The 24965-nt window shown below is 42.1% G+C and overlaps 1 protein-coding gene across 8 annotated transcripts in view; it reads left to right on the forward strand.

Moving 5' to 3' along the window:
• LOC139762302 (proto-oncogene c-Rel-like) overlaps window positions 1-24965 on the forward strand; it is a 280381-nt gene that overhangs the window by 84137 nt on the left and 171279 nt on the right. For all 8 annotated transcript variants that reach the window (XM_071686905.1, XM_071686903.1, XM_071686902.1 and 5 more), the window contains 2 exons: window positions 13182-13351; window positions 19913-20038. In XM_071686905.1, coding sequence (XP_071543006.1) covers window positions 13182-13351; window positions 19913-20038 — 296 coding nt within the window. The remainder of the gene's footprint in view (window positions 1-13181; window positions 13352-19912; window positions 20039-24965) is intronic.

A 24965-nucleotide genomic window follows, 5' to 3' on the forward strand; every position in this document is an offset into this window, starting at 1 on the left:
ATTGATACAGTGGTTAATTGATGAGAACTGCTATTGACGTTTCTGTAAATAAATTATACATTTCCCTTTTCCATAGCCAGAGGTTGAACCATTATGTGACATTCATTTTCCATTTCATTTCAAGCTAGAAGTTTCAGTTTTCTAAATTGTTTCTAACATTTTTCATATGTTTATATATGTATATGTGTGTTTGTGTGTATATGTGCGTATGTATGTGTGTGTATATGTATGTGTATATATATATATATATATATTATCCCTGGGGATAGGGGTGAAAGAATACTTCCCACGCATTCCTCGCGTGTCGTAGAAGGCGACTAGAGGGGACGGGAGCGGGGGGCCAGAAATCCTCCCCTCCTTGTATTTTTTAACTTTCTAAACTGGGAAACAGAAGAAGGAGTCACGCGGGGAGTGCTCATCCTCCTCGAAGGCTCAGACTGGGGTGTCTAAATGTGTGTGGATGTAACCAAGATGTGAAAAAAGGAGAGATAGGTAGTATGTTTGAGGAAAGGAACCTGGATGTTTTGGCTCTGAGTGAAACGAAGCTCAAGGGTAAAGGGGAAGAGTGGTTTGGGAATGTCTTGGGAGTAAAGTCAGGGGTTAGTGAGAGGACAAGAGCAAGGGAAGGAGTAGCAGTACTCCTGAAACAGGAGTTGTGGGAGTATGTGATAGAATGTAAGAAAGTAAATTCTCGATTAATATGGGTAAAACTGAAAGTTGATGGAGAGAGATGGGTGATTATTGGTGCATATGCACCTGGGCATGAGAAGAAAGATCATGAGAGGCAAGTGTTTTGGGAGCAGCTGAATGAGTGTGTTAGTGGTTTTGATGTATGAGACCGGGTTATAGTGATGGGTGATTTGAATGCAAAGGTGAGTAATGTGGCAGTTGAGGGAATAATTGGTATACATTGGGTGTTCAGTGTTGTAAATGGAAATGGTGAAGAGCTTGTAAATTTATGTGCTGAAAAAGGACTGGTGATTGGGAATACCTGGTTTAAAAAGCGAGATATACATAAGTATACGTATGTAAGTAGGAGAGATGGCCAGAGAGCGTTATTGGATTACGTGTTAATTGACAGGCGTGCGAAAGAGAGACTTTTGGATGTTAATGTGCTGAGAGGTGCAACTGGAGGGATGTCTGATCATTATCTTGTGGAGGCTAAGGTGAAGATTTGTATGGGCTTTCAGAAAAGAAGAGTTAATGTTGGGGTGAAGACGGTGGTGAGAGTGAGCTTGGGAAGGAGACTTGTGTGAGGAAGTATCAGGAGAGACTGAGTACAGAATGGAAAAAGGTGAGAACAATGGAAGTAAGGGGAGTGGGGGAGGAATGGGATGTATTTAGGGAATCAGTGATGGATTGCGCAAAAGATGCTTGTGGCATGAGAAGAGTGGGAGGTGGGTTGATTAGAAAGAGTAGTGAGTGGTGGGATGAAGTAATATATATATATATATATATATATATATATATATATATATATATATATATATATATATATGGGGGATAAGAGTGAGTGCTCAAATTACAGAGGTATAAGTTTGTTGAGTATTCCTGGTAAATTATATGGGAGGGTATTGATTGAGAGGGTGAAGGCATGTACAGAGCATCAGATTGGGGAAGAGCAGTGTGGTTTCAGAAGTGGTAGAGGATGTGTGGATCAGGTGTTTGCTTTGAAGAATGTATGTGAGAAATACTTAGAAAAGCAAATGGATTTGTATGTAGCATTTATGGATCTGGAGAAGGCATATGATAGAGTTGATAGAGATGCTCTGTGGAAGGTATTAAGAATATATGGTGTGGGAGGAAAGTTGTTAGAAGCAGTGAAAAGTTTTTATCGAGGATGTAAGGCATGTGTACGTGTAGGAAGAGAGGAAAGTGATTGGTTCTCACTGAATGTAGGTTTGCGGCAGGGGTGTGTGATGTCTCCATGGTTGTTTAATTTGTTTATGGATGGGGTTGTTAGGGAGGTAAATGCAAGAGTTTTGGAAAGAGGGGCAAGTATGAAGTCTGTTGGGGATGAGAGAGCTTGGGAAGTGAGTCAGTTATTGTTCGCTGATGACACAGCGCTGGTGGCTGATTCATGTGAGAAACTGCAGAAGCTGGTGACTGAGTTTGGTAAAGTGTGTGGAAGAAGAAAGTTAAGAGTAAATGTGAATAAGAGCAAGGTTATTAGGTACAGTAGGGTTGAGGGTCAAGTCAATTGGGAGGTGAGTTTGAATGGAGAAAAACTGGAGGAAGTGAAGTGTTTTAGATATCTGGGAGTGGATCTGGCAGCGGATGGAACCATGGAAGCGGAAGTGGATCATAGGGTGGGGGAGGGGGCGAAAATTCTGGGAGCCTTGAAGAATGTGTGGAAGTCGAGAACATTATCTCGGAAAGCAAAAATGGGTATGTTTGAAGGAATAGTGGTTCCAACAATGTTGTATGGTTGCGAGGTGTGGGCTATGGATAGAGTTGTGCGCAGGAGGATGGATGTGCTGGAAATGAGATGTTTGAGGACAATGTGTGGTGTGAGGTGGTTTGATCGAGTGAGTAATGTAAGGGTAAGAGAGATGTGTGGAAATAAAAAGAGCGTGGTTGAGAGAGCAGAAGAGGGTGTTTTGAAGTGGTTTGGGCACATGGAGAGGATGAGTGAGGAAAGATTGACCAAGAGAATATATGTGTCGGAGGTGGAGGGAACAAGGAGAAGAGGGAGACCAAATTGGAGGTGGAAAGATGGAGTGAAAAAGATTTTGTGTGATCGGGGCCTGAACATGCAGGAGGGTGAAAGGAGGGCAAGGAATAGAGTGAATTGGAGCGATGTGGTATACCGGGGCTGACGTGCTGTCAGTGGATTGAATCAAGGCATGTGAAGCGTCTGGGGTAAACCATGGAAAGCTGTGTAGGTATGTATATTTGCGTGTGTGGACGTAAGTATATACATGTGTATGGTGGGGGGTTGGGCCATTTCTTTCGTCTGTTTCCTTGCGCTACCTCGCAAACGCGGGAGACAGCGACAAAGTATAAAAAAAAAAATATATATATATATATATATATATATATATATATATATATATATATATATATATATATATATATTATATTATTTTTTTATTATACTTTGTCGCAGTCTCCCGCGTTTGCGAAGTAGCGCAAGGAAACAGACGAAAGAAATGGCCCAACCCCCCCCATACACATGTATATACATACGTCCACACACGCAAATATACATACCTACACAGCTTTCCATGGTTTACCCCAGACGCTTCACATGCCTTGATTCAATCCACTGACAGCACGTCAACCCCGGTATACCACATCGCTCCAATTCACTCTATTCCTTGCCCTCCTTTCACCCTCCTGCATGTTCAGGCCCCGATCACACAAAATCTTTTTCACTCCATCTTTCCACCTCCAATTTGGTCTCCCTCTTCTCCTCGTTCCCTCCACCTCCGACACATATATCCTCATGGTCAATCTTTCCTCACTCATTCTCTCCATGTGCCCAAACCACTTCAAAACACCCTCTTCTGCTCTCTCAACCACGCTCTTTTTATTTCCACACATCTCTCTTACCCTTACGTTACTCACTTGATGAAACCACCTCACACCACACATTGTCCTCAAACATCTCATTTCCAGCACATCCATCCTCCTGCGCACAACTCTATCCATAGCCCACGCCTCGCAACCATACAACATTGTTGGAACCACTATTCCTTCAAACATACCCATTTTTGCTTTCCGAGATAATGTTCTCGACTTCCACACATTCTTCAAGGCCCCCAGAATTTTCGCCCCCTCCCCCACCCTATGATCCACTTCCGCTTCCATGGTTCCATCCGCTGCCAGATCCACTCCCAGATATCTAAAACACTTCACTTCCTCCAGTTTTTCTCCATTCAAACTCACCACCCAATTGACTTGACCCTCAACCCTACTGTACCTAATAACCTTGCTCTTATTCACATTTACTCTTAACTTTCTTCTTCCACACACTTTACCAAACTCAGTCACCAGCTTCTGCAGTTTCTCACATGAATCAGCCACCAGCGCTGTATCATCAGCGAACAACAACTGACTCACTTCCCAAGCTCTCTCATCCCCAACAGACTTCATACTTGCCCCTCTTTCCAAAACTCTTGCATTTACCTCCCTAACAACCCCATCCATAAACAAATTAAACAACCATGGAGACATCACACACCCCTGCCTCAAACCTACATTCACTGAGAACCAATCACTTTCCTCTCTTCCTACACGTACACATGCCTTACATCCTCGATAAAAACTTTTCACTGCTTCTAACAACTTTCCTCCCACGCCATATATTCTTAATACCTTCCACAGAGCATCTCTATCAACTCTATCATATGCCTTCTCCAGATCCATAAATGCTACATACAAATCCATTTGCTTTTCTAAGTATTTCTCACATACATTCTTCAAAGCAAACACCTGATCCACACATCCTCTACCACTTCTGAAAGCACACTGCTCTTCCCCAATCTGATGCTCTGTACATGCCTTCACCCTCTCAATCAATACCCTCCCATATAATTTACCAGGAATACTCAACAAACTTATATATATATATATATGGTTGTTTAATTTGTTTATGGATGGGGTTGTTAGGGAGGTGAATGCAAGAGTTTTGGAAAGAGGGGCAAGTATGAAGTCTGTTGGGGATGAGAGAGCTTGGGAAGTGAGTCAGTTGTTTTTCGCTGATGATACAGCGCTGGTGGCTGATTCATGTGAGAAACTGCAGAAGCTGGTGACTGAGTTTGGTAAAGTGTGTGAAAGAAGAAAGTTAAGAGTAAATGTGAATAAGAGCAAGGTTATTAGGTACAGTAGGGTTGAGGGTCAAGTCAATTGGGAGGTGAGTTTGAATGGAGAAAAACTGGAGGAAGTGAAGTGTTTTAGATATCTGGGAGTGGATCTGGCAGCGGATGGAACCATGGAAGCGGAAGTGGATCATAGGGTGGGGGAGGGGGCGAAAATTCTGGGAGCCTTGAAGAATGTGTGGAAGTCGAGCACATTATCTCGGAAAGCAAAAATGGGTATGTTTGAAGGAATAGTGGTTCCAACAATGTTGTATGGTTGCGAGGCGTGGGCTATGGATAGAGTTGTGCGCAGGAGGATGGATGTGCTGGAAATGAGATGTTTGAGGACAATGTGTGGTGTGAGGTGGTTTGATCGAGTGAGTAACGTAAGGGTAAGAGAGATGTGTGGAAATAAAAAGAGCGTGGTTGAGAGAGCAGAAGAGGGTGTTTTGAAATGGTTTGGGCACATGGAGAGAATGAGTGAGGAAAGATTGACCAAGAGGATATATGTGTCGGAGGTGGAGGGAACGAGGAGAAGAGGGAGACCAAATTGGAGGTGGAAAGATGGAGTGAAAAAGATTTTGTGTGATCGGGGCCTGAACATGCAGGAGGGTGAAAGGAGGGCAAGGAATAGAGTGAATTGGAGCGATGTGGTATACCGGGGTTGACGTGCTGTCAGCGGATTAAATCGGGGCATGTGAAGCGTCTGGGGTAAACCATGGAAAGCTGTGTAGGTATGTATATTTTGCGTTTGTGGACGTATGTATATACAGGTGTATGGGGGGGGGGTTGGGCCATTTCTTTCGTCTGTTTCCTTGCGCTACCTCGCAGACGCGGGAGACAGCGACAAGGTATAAAAAAAAAAAAAAAAAAAAAAAAAAAAAAAATATATATATATATATATATATATATATATATATATATATATATATATATATATATATATATATATATATATATATTTTTTTTTTTTTTTTTTTTTTATACTTTGTCGCTGTCTCCCGCGTTTGCGAGGTAGCGCAAGGAAACAGACGAAAGAAATGGCCCAACCCCCCCCATACACATGTACATACACACGTCCACACACACAAATATACATACCTACACAGCTTTCCATGGTTTACCCCGGACGCTTCACATGCCTTGATTCAATCCACTGACAGCACGTCAACCCCTGTATACCACATCGCTCCAATTCACTCTATTCCTTGCCCTCCTTTCACCCTCCTGCATGTTCAGGCCCCGATCACACAAAATCTTTTTCACTCCATCTTTCCACCTCCAATTTGGTCTCCCTCTTCTCCTCGTTCCCTCCACCTCCGACACATATATCCTCTTGGTCAATCTTTCCTCACTCATTCTCTCCATGTGCCCAAACCATTTTAAAACACCCTCTTCTGCTCTCTCAACCACGCTCTTTCTATTTCCACACATCTCTCTTACCCTTACGTTACTTACTCGATCAAACCACCTCACACCACACATTGTCCTCAAACATCTCATTTCCAGCACATCCATCCTCCTGCGCACAACTCTATCCATAGCCCACGCCTCGCAACCATACAACATTGTTGGAACTACTATTCCTTCAAACATACCCATTTTTGCTTTCCGGGATAATGTTCTCGACTTCCACACATTTTTCAAGGCTCCCAAAATTTTCGCCCCCTCCCCCACCCTATGATCCACTTCCGCTTCCATGGTTCCATCCGCTGACAGATCCACTCCCAGATATCTAAAACACTTCACTTCCTCCAGTTTTTCACCATTCAAACTCACCTCCCAATTGACTTGACCCTCAACCCTACTGTACCTAATAACCTTGCTCTTATTCACATTTACTCTTAACTTTCTTCTTCCACACACTTTACCAAACTCCGTCACCAGCTTCTGCAGTTTCTCACATGAATCCGCCACCAGCGCTGTGTCATCAGCGAACAACAACTGACTCACTTCCCAAGCTCTCTCATCCCCAACAGACTTCATACTTGCCCCTCTTTCCAAGACTCTTGCATTTACCTCCCTAACAACCCCATCCATAAACAAATTAAACAACCATGGAGACATCACACACCCCTGCCGCAAACCTACATTCACTGAGAACCAATCACTTTCCTCTCTTCCTACACGTACACATGCCTTACATCCTCGATAAAAACTTTTCACTGCTTCTAACAACTTGCCTCCCACACCATATATTCTTAATACCTTCCACAGAGCATCTCTATCAACTCTTATCATATGCCTTCTCCAGATCCATAAATGCTACATACAAATCCATTTGCTTTTCTAAGTATTTCTCACATACATTCTTCAAAGCAAACACCTGATCCACACAACCTCTACCACTTCTGAAACCACACTGCTCTTCCCCAATCTGATGCTCTGTACATGCCTTCACCCTTTCAATCAATACCCTCCCATATAATTTACCAGGAATACTCAACAAACTTATACCTCTGTAATTTGAGCACTCACTCTTATCCCCTTTGCCTTTGTACAATGGCACTATGCACGCATTCCGCCAATCCTCAGGCACCTCACCATGAGTCATACATACATTAAATAACCTTACCAACCAGTCAACAATACAGTCACCCCCTTTTTTAATAAATTCCACTGCAATACCATCCAAACCTGCTGCCTTGCCGGCTTTCATCTTCCGCAAAGCTTTTACTACCTCTTCTCTGTTTACCAAATCATTTTCCCTAACCCTCTCACTTTGCACACCACCTCGACCCAAACACCCTATATCTGCTACTCTGTCATCAGACACATTCAACAAACCTTCAAAATACTCATTCCATCTCCTTCTCACACCACCACTACTTGTTATCACCTCCCCATTTACGCCCTTCACTGAAGTTCCCATTTGCTCCCTTGTCTTACGCACCCTATTTACCTCCTTCCAGAACATCTTTTTATTCTCCCTAAAATTTACTGATAGTCTCTCACCCCAACTCTCATTTACCCTTTTTTTCACCTCTTGCACCTTTCTCTTGACCTCCTGTCTCTTTCTTTTATACTTCTCCCACTCAATTGCATTTTTTCCCTGCAAAAATCGTCCAAATGCCTCTCTCTTCTCTTTCACTAATACTCTTACTTCTTCATCCCACCACTCACTACCCTTTCTAAACAGCCCACCTCCCACTCTTCTCATGCCACAAGCATCTTTTGCGCAATCCATCACTGATTCCCTAAATACATCCCATTCCTCCCCCACTCCCCTTACTTCCATTGTTCTCACCTTTTTCCATTCTGTACACAGTCTCTCCTGATACTTCTTCACACAGGTCTCCTTCCCAAGCTCACTTACTCTCACCATCTTCTTCACCCCAACATTCACTCTTCTTTTCTGAAAACCCATACTAATCTTCACCTTAGCCTCCACAAGATAATGATCAGACATCCCTCCAGTTGCACCTCTCAGCACATTGACATCCAAAAGTCTCTCTTTCGCACGCCTGTCAATTAACACGTAATCCAATAACGCTCTCTGGCCATCTCTCCTACTTACATAAGTATACTTATGTATATCTCGCTTTTTAAACCAGGTATTCCCAATCATCAGTCCTTTTTCAGCACATAAATCTACAAGCTCTTCACCATTTCCATTTACAACACTGAACACCCCATGCATACCAATTATTCCCTCAACTGTGTGTGTGTGTGTGTGTGTGTATATATATATATATGTATATTATCCCTGGGGATAGGGGTGAAAGAATACTTCCCACGTATTCCTCGCGTGTCGTAGAAAGCGACTAGAGGGGACGGGAGCGGGGGGCCGGAAATCCTCCCCTCTTTGTATTAACTTTCTAAAATGGGAAACAGAAGAAGGAGTCACGCAGGGAGTGCTCATCCTCCTCGAAGGCTCAGAGTGGGGTGCCTAAATGTGTGTGGATGCAACCAAGATGTGAAAAAAGGAGAGATAGGTAGTATGTTTGAGGAAAGGAACCTGGATGTTTTGGCTCTGAGTGAAACGAAGCTCAAGGGTAAAGGGGAAGAGTGGTTTGGAAATGTCTGGGGAGTGAAGTCAGGGGTTAGTGAGAGGACAAGAGCAAGGGAAGGAGTAGCAATACTCATGAAACAGGAGTTGTGGGAGTATGTGATAGAATGTAAGAAAGTAAATTCTCGATTAATATGGGTAAAATTGAAAGTTGATGGAGAGAGGTGGGTGATTATTGGTGCATATGCACCTGGGCATGAGAAGAAAGATCATGAGAGGCAAGTGTTTTGGGAGCAGCTAAATGAGTGTGTTAGCGGTTTTGATGCACGAGACCGGGTTATAGTGATGGGTGATTTGAATGCAAAGGTGAGTAGTGTGGCAGTTGAGGGAATATATATATATATATATATATATATATATATATATATTTTTTTTTTTTATACTTTGTCACTGTCTCCCTCGTTTGCGAGGTAGCGCAAGGAAACAGACGAAAGAAATGGCCCAACCCACCCCATACACATGTATATACATACGTCCACACACGCAAATATACATACCTACACAGCTTTCCATGGCTTACCCTAGACGCTTCACATGCCTTGATTCAATCCACTGACAGCACGTCAACCCCGGTATACCACATCGCTCCAATTCACTCTATTCCTTGCCCTCCTTTCACCCTCCTGCATGTTCAGGCCCTGATCACACAAAATCTTTTTCACTCCATCTTTCCACCTCCAATTTGGTCTCCCTCTTCTCCTCGTTCCCTCCACCTCCGACACATATATCCTCTTGGTCAATCTTTCCTCACTCATCCTCTCCATGTGCCCAAACCACTTCAAAACACCCTCTTTGCTCTCTCAACCACGCTCTTTTTATTTCCACACATCTCTCTTACCCTTACGTTACTCAATCGATGAAACCACCTCACACCACACATTGTCCTCAAACATCTCATTTCCAGCACATCCATCCTCCTGCGCACAACTCTATCCATAGCCCACGCCTCGCAACCATACAACATTGTTGGAACCACTATTCCTTCAAACATACCCATTTTTGCTTTCCGAGATAATGTTCTCGACTTCCACACATTCTTCAAGGCCCCCAGAATTTTCGCCCCCTCCCCCACCCTATGATCCACTTCCGCTTCCATGGTTCCATCCGCTGCCAGATCCACTCCCAGATATCTAAAACACTTCACTTCCTCCAGTTTTTCTCCATTCAAACTCACCTCCCAATTGACTTGACCCTCAACCCTACTGTACCTAATAACCTTGCTCTTATTCACATTTACTCTTAACTTTCTTCTTCCACACACTTTACCAAACTCAGTCACCAGCTTCTGCAGTTTCTCACATGAATCAGCCACCAGCGCTGTATCATCAGCGAACAACAACTGACTCACTTCCCAAGCTCTCTCATCCCCAACAGACTTCATACTTGCCCCTCTTTCCAAAACTCTTGCATTAACCTCCCTAACAACCCCATCCATAAACAAATTAAACAACCATGGAGACATCACACACCCCTGCCTCAAACCTACATTCACTGAGAACCAATCACTTTCCTCTCTTCCTACACGTACACATGCCTTACATCCTCGATAAAAACTTTTCACTGCTTCTAACAACTTTCCTCCCACGCCATATATTCTTAATACCTTCCACAGAGCATCTCTATCAACTCTATCATATGCCTTCTCCAGATCCGTAAATGCTACATACAAATCCATTTGCTTTTCTAAATATTTCTCACATACATTCTTCAAAGCAAACACCTGATCCACACATCCTCTACCACTTCTGAAACCACACTGCTCTTCCCCAATCTGATGCTCTGTACATGCCTTCACCCTCTCAATCAATACCCTCCCATGTAATTTACCAGGAATACTCAACAAACTTATACCTCTGTAATTTGAGCACTCACTCTTATCCCCTTTGCCTTTGTACAATGGCACTATGCACGCATTCCGCCAATCCTCAGGCACCTCACCATGAGTCATACATACATTAAATAACCTTACCAACCAGTCAACAATACAGTCACCCCCTTTTTTAATAAATTCCACTGCAATACCATCCAAACCTGCTGCCTTGCCGGCTTTCATCTTCCGCAAAGCTTTTACTACCTCTTCTCTGTTTACCAAATCATTTTCCCTAACCCTCTCACTTTGCACACCACCTCGACCAAAACACCCTATATCTGCCACTCTATCATCAAACACATTCAACAAACCTTCAAAATACTTACTCCATCTCCTTCTCACATCACCACTACTTGTTATCACCTCCCCATTTGCGCCCTTCACTGAAGTTCCCATTTGCTCCCTTGTCTTACGCACTTTATTTACCTCCTTCCAGAACATCTTTTTATTCTCCCTAAAATTTAATGATACTCTCTCACCCCAACTCTCATTTACCCTTTTTTTCACCTCTTGTTTGTGTGTGTGTATGTGTATGTATGTGTGTATGAGTGGGTCTTTCTTCATCTGTTTCCTGGCATCACCTCACTAACATGGGAAATGGTGGTCATGTATAATGAAAAACAAAATTAGGATTAGGAAGATAGAAAGAGGAATGAAAATATGAGGTTATGTGTGGTGAAGAAGACTTTAGAAAGGTTTATGGATGAAAGTCTTTTGGGATGGGATGGTTATATTGAATGTACAGAAGCTGAGAGTTTGGTAAATAGATACATTGGATATACAAGGAAGAGTGATGGACTGTGGAAGAGATAGAAGTAAGGAGAGAAATGATTAGGGCTGGAGATATTTTAAGTGATGTTTGAGGATTTATTGCAGAATGGATGCACTGGAAACATTTTGTTTATGGTATGGTGAACTGGGCATGTATGGAAACATTGGTCTTTGTTATTGAATCAATTTAGTAGATAAAGTGATAATGTACGAAGTGCTTTTATAAAGGAAGAAGTCCAAGTTTCTTATTAATGCAGTAGGTATGGGCAGAGGATATGTGCGAATGATGTTGCAAAGGCTGTATGTACACCCACTAGAAAATTACTCAACGCCCTTACCTGTGATATGCTCTGCAAGAATCCCTGGTGTGGATGGTACCCCCCATCTGTGTGTGTGTGTGTGTTTGTGTGCGTGTGTCTGAAAGTCATATGATGCTTTTTGTAGCCATGTGTTGTATTTAACGGTTAATGAGTTCATGGTGTTAGTATGAATGCCCCTAAATGGCATAGCATTATCCTTTGTAATAAAGTAATCAAACCCAATGACAATGCTTATTAATGTGTACATGGCAAGTAACTTACTGGGTGCCATTAGGGATTTCTTACATTATGAGATGCTGACATAATATGTAAACATTCAGCAATATAAGAGCACATACATAAAGAACACAGAATGTTTGTGTGTGGTGATAGTGATATAACATTAAGCTCAGTACTGGCATGATGATGAAACTGAATGAGACACGAAACAAGGTATGATAATTGTTTAGTATGCCAAACATGGTAAGATAGTAGATCCTCGAGGGTGTGATTGGTAGGGAAATTCTTGAGAGACAAACAATCTTAGTGTTAGTATAGACTGTTACCACAGGAGGTGTGTTATCTGAATACATTATAACTAATATATTGGAAATGGAACTGGTTCAATATACACAGAGTTGAGTATCACAGTAAACTGTTTGAATTTTATTGTTTATTTTGAATCATAGCTATGTTAGACGAGATAAAAACCCAATAAAAAAATGTTGGGCACCTTTCATTACATAAATGTTGTGTTTTTTTGCTGGATGTTTACATACTTTCCATCATCTACACTTTTTAGTGATGTGGGTTTATGTCATTGCAGCTCATAATGTAAGAAATCCCTAAATGGCACCCAGTTAGGTAGTTGTCATGCACACAATGTGGGTTTAATGATTATATTACAGAGGATAATGCTGTGTCATTTAGAGGCTTTCATACTAACATGATGAAGTCCTGTTTATTAACCGCTAGATACAACACATGGCTACAGAAAGCATCTTATAACTTTCACACACACACACACACACACAGACATTGGGTATTAACCACACCAGGGATTCTTGCGAGTCATATCACTGCTAAGGGTGCAGAATAATTTCTTAGTGGGTGTACCAGATCCACCTGATTAAGTTAGGAATGTAGTACAATTATGACAAAATTAGTTCACTTTGTATTATAATGTCTTTTGATATAATCCTTACTCCTATCTTTTGGTTCTTTAAGACTCTTTGAGAAACACTGATCTGCAACTTATTTTTTTTCTTACTGATGAAAATGGGAACCAATGTATTTGAAAATATTTTGTTTCTCTGGATATTTTGTGGTTATTAGAATACAGAAATGTGAATTTTATGTGCAAGAAGAATCCACTTTCAGAAAATGTTTTTTATATTTAAACTAAAGCAGAAATTTTCTTTTCTTTGCAGTTGATATTATTGGCCAAGATGCTCCTGAATATGCAGCCTCTGACATGTCTGTATATGGAGGGGTTCAAATGGGCGGTGGTGGGGGTGGTGCACAGAGTGAGGCTAATTATTCTACATTGACAGCCATTTCTAGAGCCGATCCAGAAATGGAGAGCAAGCGCAAAGCTTATGTAAGTACACATTCCTAGTTTTCCTAGTTGCCAGGGCTTTGCATTACTTGAAATGGTGTTTATTTAAAAGATAGACATACAGAAATGCAAACATTGATTTTTGTGCATTCTTCCAGTGTAATCTAGTCATGTGATTTCCTATTTTTTTTGTATATATATAAATGATAGAAACCTGATAAGCTGCCAGAAGGAGTGAGAAGTTTTATCAAGGGTGTAAGGTGTGTGTATGAATAGGAAGAGAGGAAAGTGATTGGTTTCCTGTGAAGGTAGGTTTGCAGCAGGGATGTATAACATCACCATGTTTATTTAATTTATTTATGGATGGGGTGGTAATGGAGGTAAATACAAAAGTTTTGGAGAGAGGGGTGAGTATGCAGTCTGTTGGGAATGAGAAGGTCTGGGAATAAGTTACTTGTTTGCCGATACAGCACTGGTGGCTGATTCAAGTGAGCAACTGCAAAAGTTGGTGCCTGAGTTTGGAAGAGTATGGGAGAGGAGACAGGTTATTTGGGGTGTAAGTTTGAATGGAGAAAACTTGGAGGAAGTGGAAGTGAGTCATAGGGTGGGGGAGGGGGCGAATATGTGGAAAAAGAGAACGTTATCTCAGAGAGCAAAGATGGGTATGTTTGAAGGGATAGTAGTTCCAACAATATTATATGTTTGTGAGGCATGGGCTGTTGATAGGGTTGTGTGGAGAAGGGTAGATGTGTTGGAAATGAAATGTTTGAGGATAATATGTTTGCATGTGTGAGATGGTTTGATTGAGTAAGTAATGAGAGGGTAAGAGGATGTGTGGTATTAAGAATAGTATAGTTGAGAGTGCAGAAGAGGGTGTGTTGAAATGGTTTTGACAAGAAAGAACGAGTGAGGAAAGGTTGACAAAGAGGATATATGTGTCAGAAGTGGAGGGGACAAGGAGAAGTAGAAGACCAGATTGGAGGTGGAAGGAAGGAACAAAAAAGATTTTGAGTGATTGGGGCCTGAACATACAGGAGGGTTAGAGGTGTGCAAGGAATAGAGTGGATTGGAACGATGTGGTGTACTGAGTCAACATTCTGTCAGTGGACTGAACCAAGGCATGTGAAATGTCTTGGGTAAACCATGGGAAGGTCTGTGGGGCTTGGATGTGGATAGGGATTTGTGGTTTTGATGCATTACACATGACAGCTAGAGACTGAGTGTGAATGAATGTGTCCCTTTTTGCCTGTTTTCCTGGTGCTGCCTCGCTGAAGCAGGGGGGCAGTATTGCTGTTTCCTGTGGGGCAGGTTTGTGCCAGGAATGGATTGGAGGCAAGCAAGTATGAATATGTACTTGTATATGTAAGTAGAGGTTTGTGTATGTGTATGTATATGTTATGTATATGTATAAGACCACTCCCAGATATCCAAAAGCATTTCACATTCTCCACTTTTTCTCCATTCAAACTTACACCCCATTTAATTTGTCCCTCAACCCTACTGAACCTATTAACCTTGCTCTTATTCACATTTACTCTCAACTTTCTCTTTTCACACACTTTAACAAACTCAGTCTCCAACTTTTGTAGTTTCTCCCTTGAATCAGCCACCAGAGCTGTATCATCGGCGAACACCAACTGATTCACTTCCCAGGCCATCTCATCCCCAACATACTGCTTACTCGACCCTCTCTCCAAAACTCATGCAATTATCTACCTAACGGATCCATCCATAAACAAATTGAACAACCATGGGGACATCAGACACCCCTGCCTCAGACCAACCTTCACGGGGAGCTAATTACTTTCCTTAGCAGCTTACCTCCCACACCATATACTCTTAAGACCTTCCATAAAGCATCTTGATCAACCTTGTCATATGTCTACTCCAGATCCAAAAATGCTATATACAAATCCATCTGTTTTCTAAGTATATCTCAAACACTTTCTTCAAGGCAAACACCTGATCCACACATCCTCTACCATTTCTGAAACCACACTGCTCTTCCCCAACCTGATGCTCAATGCATGCTTTCAGTCTCTCAATCAATTATTTATTTATTAAACTTAACCACCGTCTCCTGTGTTAGCGAGGTAGCGGAAGGAAACAGATGAGTAATGGCCCAACCCACCTTCTTGCACATGTATGTACATAAAAGCCCACGAAGCTCGTACATAAATATACATTTCACTGTATACATACATGTACATACGCAAACATATACATATATGCACATGTTCATATTCATACTTGCTGCTTTCATCCATTCCTATCGCCACCCTGCCACACACTAAATAGCATTCCCCCTTTAGCGAGGTAGTGCTAAGAACAAACAAAAAAAATGGCCGCATTTGTTCACACTCAGTCTCTTGCTGTCATTTGTAATGCACCGAAACCACAGCTTCCTTTCCACATCCAGGCCGCACAGACCTTTCCTTGGTTTACCCCAGATGCTTCACATGCCTTGGTTCAATCCATTGGCAGCACGTCGAATCCAGTATACCACCTCATTCCAGGTCACTCTTTTCCTTGTATGCCTTTCACCCTCCGGTAAGTTCAGGCCCCAATTGCTCAAAATCTTTTTCACTCCATCCTTACACCTTCAATTTGGTCTCCTGCTTCTCCCTTTTCCCTCCACCTCTGACACATATCCTCTTTGTCAATCTTTCCTCACTCATTATCTCCATGTGTCCAAACCATTTCAACATGCCCTCCTCTGCTCTCTCAACCACACTCTTTTCATTACCACACATCTCTCTTACCCTTTCATTACGTACTCGATCAAACCACCTCAGACCACATATTGTCCCCAAACATTTCATTTCTAACACTTTCACCTTCATCTGCACAACCCTATCAAGAGCCCATTCCTTGGAACCATATAACATTGTTGGAATCACTATTCCTTCAAACATACCCATTTTTGTTCTGAGATAACATTCTTGCCTTCCTCAATTCTTCAGCACCTCGGAACCTTCTCCCTCTCCCCCATCCTGTGATTCACTTCTGCTTCCATGGGTCCATCCGCTGCTAAGTCCACTCCCAGATATCTAAAACACTTCACTTTCTCCTGTTTTTCTCCATTCAAACTTACCTCCCAATTAGCTTGTCCCTCAACCCTACTGAACCTACAAACCTTGCTCCTATTCACATCTACTCTCGACTTTCTTCTTTTACACACTTTACCAGACTCAGTCGCCAGCTTCTGCTGTTTCTGACCCGAATCAGCTGCCAGCACTGTATCATCAGTGAACAACAACTGACTCACATCTCAAGCCCTCTCATCCAGAACAGACTGCATGCTTGACCCTATTTCTAAAACTCTTGCATTCACCTCCCTAACCACCTCATCCATAAACAAATTGAACAACCATGGAGACATCACGCACCCCTGCCACAAACTAAGATTCACAGGGAACCAATCACTTTCCTCTCTTCCTACTCATACACATGCCGTACATTCTTGGTAAAAACTTTTCGCTGCTTCTAGCAACTTACCTCCCACGCCATATACTCTCAAAACCTTCCACAAAGCATCTTTCTCCTCTCTATCTGCCTTCCCCAGATCCATAAATGCTACATACAAAGCCATCTGTTTTTCTAAGTATGTTTCACATACATTCTTCAAAGCAAATACCTGATCCACACATCCTCTATCACTTCTGAAACCACACTGCTCTTCCCCAATCTGATGCTCTGTACGTGCCTTTACCTTCTCAATCAATACCCTCCCATATGATTTCCCAGGAATACTCAACAAACTTATGCCTATGTTATTTGAAAACTCTCCTTTATCCTCTTTGCCTTTGTATAATGGCACTATGCATGCATTCTGCCAATCCTCAGGCACTTCCTCATGACCCATACCTACATTGAATATCCTTATCAACCAGTCAAGAACACTGTCACCCCCTTTTTTTTTTTTAATAAACTCCCTTGCAGTATCATCCAAACCTGCCGTCTTGCTGGGTTTCATCTTCCACAAATTTTTCACTACCTCTTCTCTGTTCATCAAACCATTCTCCTTGACCCTCTCACTTTGCACTCCAGCCCAACCAAAACACCCTATATCTGCCACTCTGTCATCAATACTCTCCCATATAATTTCCCAGGAATACTCAACAGACTTATGCCTCGGCAGTTGGAAATTGTGCTTTTATATCAGCAAGTTCAAAGTGTGACATGTCAGCAGAAAGAATTTAAGTGCAAGCTACTTTAGTAACTCTGTTGAGGCAAGTTATATAAATAATGACAAAGACTTAGATGTAATAATCTCTGATGACCTGAAGCCAAGTAAGGTGTGCATTAGAGCAGTAGAAAAAAAATTCTAGGCTTTATAGGTAAGACATTTGAATGCAAGTTTAAGAAACTGGACTCTACGGTTCATTGATTTGTTTCCTTCATAAGCATTGTTTTCACTTTTGGTTGTCTTAATAGAAAGACACAGAGAAGAGAGAGCACAGCAGTGAGCTCTAAAATGATTCCAAGACTGAGAAGCAATTCCTGATAGATCCATCTGGATGACCATGATTTACTTAACTTTGAAAAAAGAAGGGTAATGATGATTTGATAAATTTACTCAAAATGATTTGTAACTTTGATTCTTATGATCTAACCAGGAATCTATTTGGATTAAACTTGTTTCATTTTTTTCATGAAAAGGGTTGTAAATGTATGTAATGATTATATTTCCTAATTTCTTCTTCATTGAATTTGGACCAAAGTAAAAGAATGTAAGTTTGAATTATCAAAACTTCACATTTATGACCAAAATTATGGAGGTGACAAATAGCTTCCCACATTGATGGGTGCTAGGCAGTTGTTTAGTTTGTTTTAGTTTAGTAGCCGCCTCTGATAACCATTGTACAGAAATGAACATATTGCCACACTGAGTAAACATGTAATGGCAGATCATGGTCAGACTTCATTGTAGAAAATATCCAGGTTTATGCTTGCAGTTATTGTTGTACATTTTAAGTTTACTACAGTCGTGTAGTATGTTACCCACCAATTTTACTACAGGTACACCACCGATTTTCCGGCACTCTTGGTTCCAAAGCCTTGTGGGACCAACCATGGTCATATAATAATAATTTATCAACACTCATCAAACCCACTAATACATCTCCTGTGTGTCTAAAGTATACCATGGACTGCTAGAAATTTAGATTAAACAAATGTTAAATGTTTGAGCACCCTAAGATGGTAAGTCTGTCCTTAGATTGTTTGAATTCAGTGGTGTATTTAGGGTATGGCTAGTAGGGCAGGTGCCCTGGGTGCCACTTGAAGGGGGAAGCCAGTGGCATAATGGTGTCCTGGATCCAGACAATGATTCAAATCTTCAAGATTTAGATTTCTTGACCATGGAAACATATCTTTGGCATTTGGAATCACATTGATATCATTATTAGCTCAATAGTTACTCACAAAAATTGATAGTTCTGTAATGGTGTCCTGGGTCCAGACAATGATTTGGATCACTCCCAAAATCTCATCAATAGGTCCTTGTGTCATTTCTGACTTTCCCTGAAAATTTCATCAAAATTTGTTCATAACTTTTGTTGAAAGTTGCTCACAAACAAACAAACAAATGGCGGGGGTAATAAGAATAAGAAATATAGATATCATATGTTTGGACAGGGGTGCAATTTCAGTGCTTGCCTTAGGCGCTGTTTCCCCTTGATACGCCCCTGTTTGAAGCCTGTAGGGTCATCTTCGTCTTCTGTTGTTAGTGTTTGCCAAGGTGTGCATCGCCAGAATAATGCAGTTTCGTATGCATTATATACCTGCTGAGGACTGAGGTGCTTGTCAGCTAAGAGTTTCACAAATTAGTCCATATACTCAGTAGCTCCTTCATGGTTTGCAGACCACTTTTCTCCACTCACTTTATTCATGGACATTCCATGACGCCTCTTGAATCTTTTGAAGCCATCCTTCACTATAGTCATGCTTATGTTGTAATTTAAGTTCTGTATGGAACAACTTAGCCTGGTCCATTATCATGCTACCTGAGAAGTCCACTCCATCACTCCGACGCTGTCCAAACCATTCTATCATCACTCGATAAAGCTCAGTACTCTTACCATCTTTCATAGTTTTTCTAATCATTTGCCTCTTAGAATCGCTTTCTGCTTAGAATTTCAATATTTTCTCCTTGTGCTACTTTATATCATAAACAGTTGATGAACCAGTGCTGTAGATTTCACACAGCTTGTGCACCGAAACACCACAGTCCATTTTTTCAACAGTTCTTGGATCGATATGGACTGGTGTCTACGTTTTACACCACGACTGACACTCAAATTGCGTAGAAGCCATAACTAGGGATAAATTTAAGCAAAATAAGCTAAGAATCTTGCAGAGTTGCGGTATCACCACTGGTGAGTGCAGTGTAAAGAATGTAAATAAGTGTGCCCTACACACAATGCCATCTGTGGCTACCCAGTAAACTAGTCTGGTGGCTGTGGTAATTTCAAGTTCCCTCACATAATTTTGTCCAGACTAAAGGAGGTGCCGAACCATCAGTTGCTGGAAAATCGTTGGTGTACCTGTATTTGCTTCATATGTTTTGAATCATGATATACACATGCAGATTTTTTCTAGGTGCGCATTTTGGAGCAGCCACAAGCAAAAGCTCTACGTTTTAGGTATATTTGTGAAGGGCGGTCTGCTGGCTCTATACCAGGTGTCAGAAGCACAGCTGAAAACAAGACTTACCCAGCTATTCAGGTTAGTAAGTATTTTGTATTTACTCACCTTGCCTTACCTTGTAGTGGCAGAGCACCACATCAGTTTGAATATTTAGCAGGTTCCATGGAGCATCCATCCAACAAATAGATATTTTTGTATGTTTATGCATGTATTCATATTTGCTGTCCTGCTGTTGTAGAGTATGAAGACGTAGATATGATACCTTTTATCCTCCTGTAATGAACTCCCGTAGTTTAGTGGTTAGTGTTCCTGACTGTGACACATTCATGGGCTGCTAAGGTTCAAATCCTGATTGCCGAAGTTGGTCCATAATCAACTCAGCTGTTCATAAACCTCCAGGGGTTGGTTGATGAAATGGGTACCTGGCTCAGGCTAGGGTTTGATTGAGTAAGTAATGAAAGGGGAAGAAAGATGTGTTGTAGAAAAAGAGTGTGGTTGAGAGAGAGCAGAAGAGGGTGTGTTGAAATGCTTTAGACATATGGAGATGAGTGAGGAAAGGTTGACAAAGAGGATATATGTGTCAGAGGTGGAGGGAAAAAGAAGTGGGAGACCAAATTGGAGGTGGAAGGATGGAGTGAAAAAGATTTTGAGCGATTGGGGCCTGAACATCAGGAGGGTGAAAGGCATGCAAAGAATAGAGTGAATTGGAACGATGTGGTATACCTGGGTTGATGTGCTGTCAGTGGATTGAACCAGGGCATGTAAAGCATCTGGGGTAAACCATGGAAAGGTCTGTAGGGCCTGGATGTGGAGAGGGAGCTGTGATTTCGTTGCATTACACATGACAGCTAGAGACAGAGTGTGATTGAATGTGGCCTTTTTTGTCCATTCCTAGCGTTACCTCACTGGAAAGGGGGGGGATGATGATAATATATCCTGTGTGGCGGGGTGGTGATGGGAATGGATGAAGTCAATGAGTATGAATATGTACATGTGTGTATATGTGTGTCTGTGTATGTATATTATATGTTGAAAAGTATATGTATGTATATGTGTGTGTGTGTTTTAGATATCTGGGAGTGGATTTGGCAGCGGATGGAACCATGGAAGCGTAAGTGAGTCACAGGATGGGGGAAGGGGTGAAAGTTCTGGGAGCATTGAAGAATGTGTGGAAGTCAAGAACATTATCTCGGAAAGCAAAAATGGGTATGTTTGAAGGAATAGTGGTTCCAACAATGTTACTGATTGCAAGGTGTGGGCTATAGATAGGGTCATGCGGAGGAGGGTGGATGTGTTGGAAATGAGATGTTTGAGGACAATATGTGGTGTGAGGTGGTTTGATCGAGTAAGTAATGAAAGGGTAAGAGAGATATGTGGTAATAAAAAGAGTGTGGTTGAGAGAGAAGAGGGTGTATTGAAATTGTTTGGACACATGGAAAGAATGAGCGAGGAAAGATTGACAAAGAGGATATATGTGTCAGAGGTGGAGGGAACAAGGAGAAGAGGGAGACCAAATTGGAGGTGTAAGGATGGAGTGAAAAAGATTTTGAGCCATCGGGGCCTGAACATGCAGGAGGGTGAAAGGCGTGCAAGTAATAGAGTGAATTGGAACGATGTTGTATACCTGGGTCGACGTGCTGTCAATGGATTGAATCAGGTTATGTGAAGCGTCTGGGGTAAACCATGGAAAGTTTTGTGGGGCCTGGATGTGGAAGGGAGCTGTGGTTTCGTTGCATTACACATGACAGCTAGAGGCTGAGTAGACTGAGTGTGAATGAAATACACAGAAATACACATGTACATATTCATACTTGCTTGCTTTCATCCATTTCTGTTGCTACCCCTCCCCACAGGAAGCAGCATCGTTACCTCCCACTCAGCGAGATAGCGCTAGAAAAACAGACAAAAAGAGCACATTCGTTCTCACCCAGTCTGTAGCTGTCATGTTGTAATGCACCGAAACCACAGCTGCCTATCCACATCCAGGCCCCATAGACATTTCCATGGTTTACCCCAGATGCTTCACATGCCCTGGTTCAGTTCATTGACAGCATGTTGACCCCGGTATACGATATCATTCCAATTCCTTGCATGCCTCTAAGACCCTCCTGTATGTTCAGGCCCCAATGGCTCAAAATCTTTTTCACTCCATCCTTCCGCCTCCAATTTGGTCTCCCACTTCTTGTTCCCTCCACTTCTGACACATATATCCTCTTTGTCAATCTTTGCTCACTCATTCACTCCAGATGTCCAAACCATATCAACACACCCTTTTCTGCTCTCTCAACCACACTGTTTTTATTTCCACACATCTCTCTTGCCCTTTCATTAGTTACTCGATTAAACCACCTGAAAACCACATATTGTCCTCAAACATTTAATTCCCAACACATCCATATGGGTCATTAATGGATCTGGGGAAAGCATATGATAGGGTTGATAGAGATGCCTTTTGAATGTCTTAAAAGTTTTTGGTGAAAAAGGATAGGTTATAGAAGTGAGAGGTTTTTATCAAGCAAGTAAGGCATGTGTATGAGTAGGAGGAGAGGAGAGAGTGGTTCTAAGTAAAGGTTAGTCTGCGGCATGGGTGTGTGATGTCACCAGGGGTGTTTAATTTGTTTATGAATTAGGTTTTTTTTTTTTTTTTTTTTTTTGCCGCTGTCTCCCGCATTTGCGAGGTAGCGCAAGGAAACAGACGAAAGAAATGGCCCAACCCACCCCCATACACATGTATATACATACGTCCACACACGCAAATATACATACCTACACAGCTTTCCATGGTTTACCCCGGACGCTTCACATGCCCTGATTCAATCCACTGACAGCACGTCAACCCTGGTATACCACATCGATCCAATTCACTCTATTCCTTGCCCTCCTTTCACCCTCCTGCATGTTCAGGCCCCGATCACACAAAATCTTTTTCACTCCATCTTTCCACCTCCAATTTGGTCTACCACTTCTCCTTGTTCCCTCCACCTCCGACACATATATCCTCTTAGTCAATCTTTCCTCACTCATTCCCTCCATGTGCCCAAACCATTTCAAAACACCCTCTTCTGCTCTCCCAACCACGCTCTTTTTATTTCCACGCATCTCTCTTACCCTTACGTTACTTACTCGATCAAACCACCTCACACCACACATTGTCCTCAAACATCTCATTTCCAGCACATCCATCCTCCTGCGCACAACTCTATCTGTAGCCCACGCCTCGCAACCATACAACATTGTTGGAACCACTATTCCTTCAAACACACCCATTTTTGCTTTCCGAGATAATGTTCTCGACTTCCACACATTCTTCAAGGCTCCCAGGATTTTCGCCCCCTCCCCCACCCTATGATTCACTTCTGCTTCCATGGTTCCATCCGCTGCCAGATCCACACTCAGATATCTAAAACACTTTACTTCCTCCAGTTTTTCTCCATTCAAACTTACCTCCCAATTGACTTGACCCTCAACCCTACTGTACCTAATAACCTTGCTCTTATTCACATTTACTCTTAACTTTCTTCTTTCACACACTTTACCAAACTCATTCACCAGCTTCTGCAGTTTCTCACATGAATCAGCCACCAGCGCTGTATCATCAGCGAACAACAACTGACTCACTTCCCAAGCTCTCTCATCCCCAACAGACTTCATACTTGCCCCTCTTTCCAAAACTCTTGCATTCACCTCCCTAACAACCCCGTCCATAAACAAATTAAACAACCATGGAGACATCACACACCCGTGCCGCAATCCTACATTCACTGAGAACCAATCACTTTCCTCTCTTCCTACACGTACACATGCCTTACATCCTCAATAAAAACTTTTCACTGCTTCTAACAACTTGCCTCCCACACCATATATTCTTAATACCTTCCACAGAGCATCTCTATCAACTCTATCATATGCTTTCTCCAGATCCATAAATGCTACATACAAATCCATTTGCTTTTCTAAGTATTTCTCACATACATTCTTCAATTAGGTGGTGAGGATGGTTAATGTTAGAGTCTTGGAGAGAGGGGTGAGTATGCAGTCTGTAGGATATGAGAGGGCCCAGGAAGTGTCAGTTGTATGCTGATTATACAGCACTAATGGCATATTTGAGTGAGAGACTGCAGACATTGGCGACTGAAGTTGTAAGTGTGTGAGAAAGGAGGGAGTTGAGATTAAATGTGAATAGAAGCAAGGTGTACGTGTAGGAAGAGAGGAAAGTGATTGGTTCTCAGTGAATGTAGGTTTGCGGCAGGGGTGTGTGATGTCTCCATGGTTGTTTAATTTGTTTATGGATGGGGTTGTTAGGGAGGTGAATGCAAGAGTTTTGGAAAGAGGGGCAAGTATGAAGTCTGTTGGGGATGAGAGAGCTTGGGAAGTGAGTCAGTTGTTGTTCGCTGATGATACAGCGCTGGTGGCTGATTCATGTGAGAAACTGCAGAAGCTGGTGACTGAGTTTGGTAAAGTGTGTGGAAGAAGAAAGTTAAGAGTAAATGTGAATAAGAGCAAGGTTATTAGGTACAGTAGGGTTGAGGGTCAAGTCAATTGGGAGGTGAGTTTAAATGGAGAAAAACTGGAGGAAGTAAAGTGTTTTAGATATCTGGGAGTGGATCTGGCAGCGGATGGAACCATGGAAGCGGAAGTGGATCATAGGGTGGGGGAGGGGGCGAAAATTCTGGGGGCCTTGAAGAATGTGTGGAAGTCGAGAACATTATCTCGGAAAGCAAAAATGGGTATGTTTGAAGGAATAGTGGTTCCAACAATGTTGTATGGTTGCGAGGCGTGGGCTATGGATAGAGTTGTGCAGAGGAGGATGGATGTGCTGGAAATGAGATGTTTGAGGACAATGTGTGGTGTGAGGTGGTTTGATCGAGTAAGTAACGTAAGGGTAAGAGAGATGTGTGGAAATAAAAAGAGCGTGGTTGAGAGAGCAGAAGAGGGTGTTTTGAAATGGTTTGGTCACATGGAGAGAATGAGTGAGGAAAGATTGACCAAGAGGATATATGTGTCG

This window comes from Panulirus ornatus, chromosome 43 (assembly GCF_036320965.1).
Source record: "Panulirus ornatus isolate Po-2019 chromosome 43, ASM3632096v1, whole genome shotgun sequence".
Lineage (NCBI taxonomy): Eukaryota > Metazoa > Arthropoda > Malacostraca > Decapoda > Palinuridae > Panulirus > Panulirus ornatus.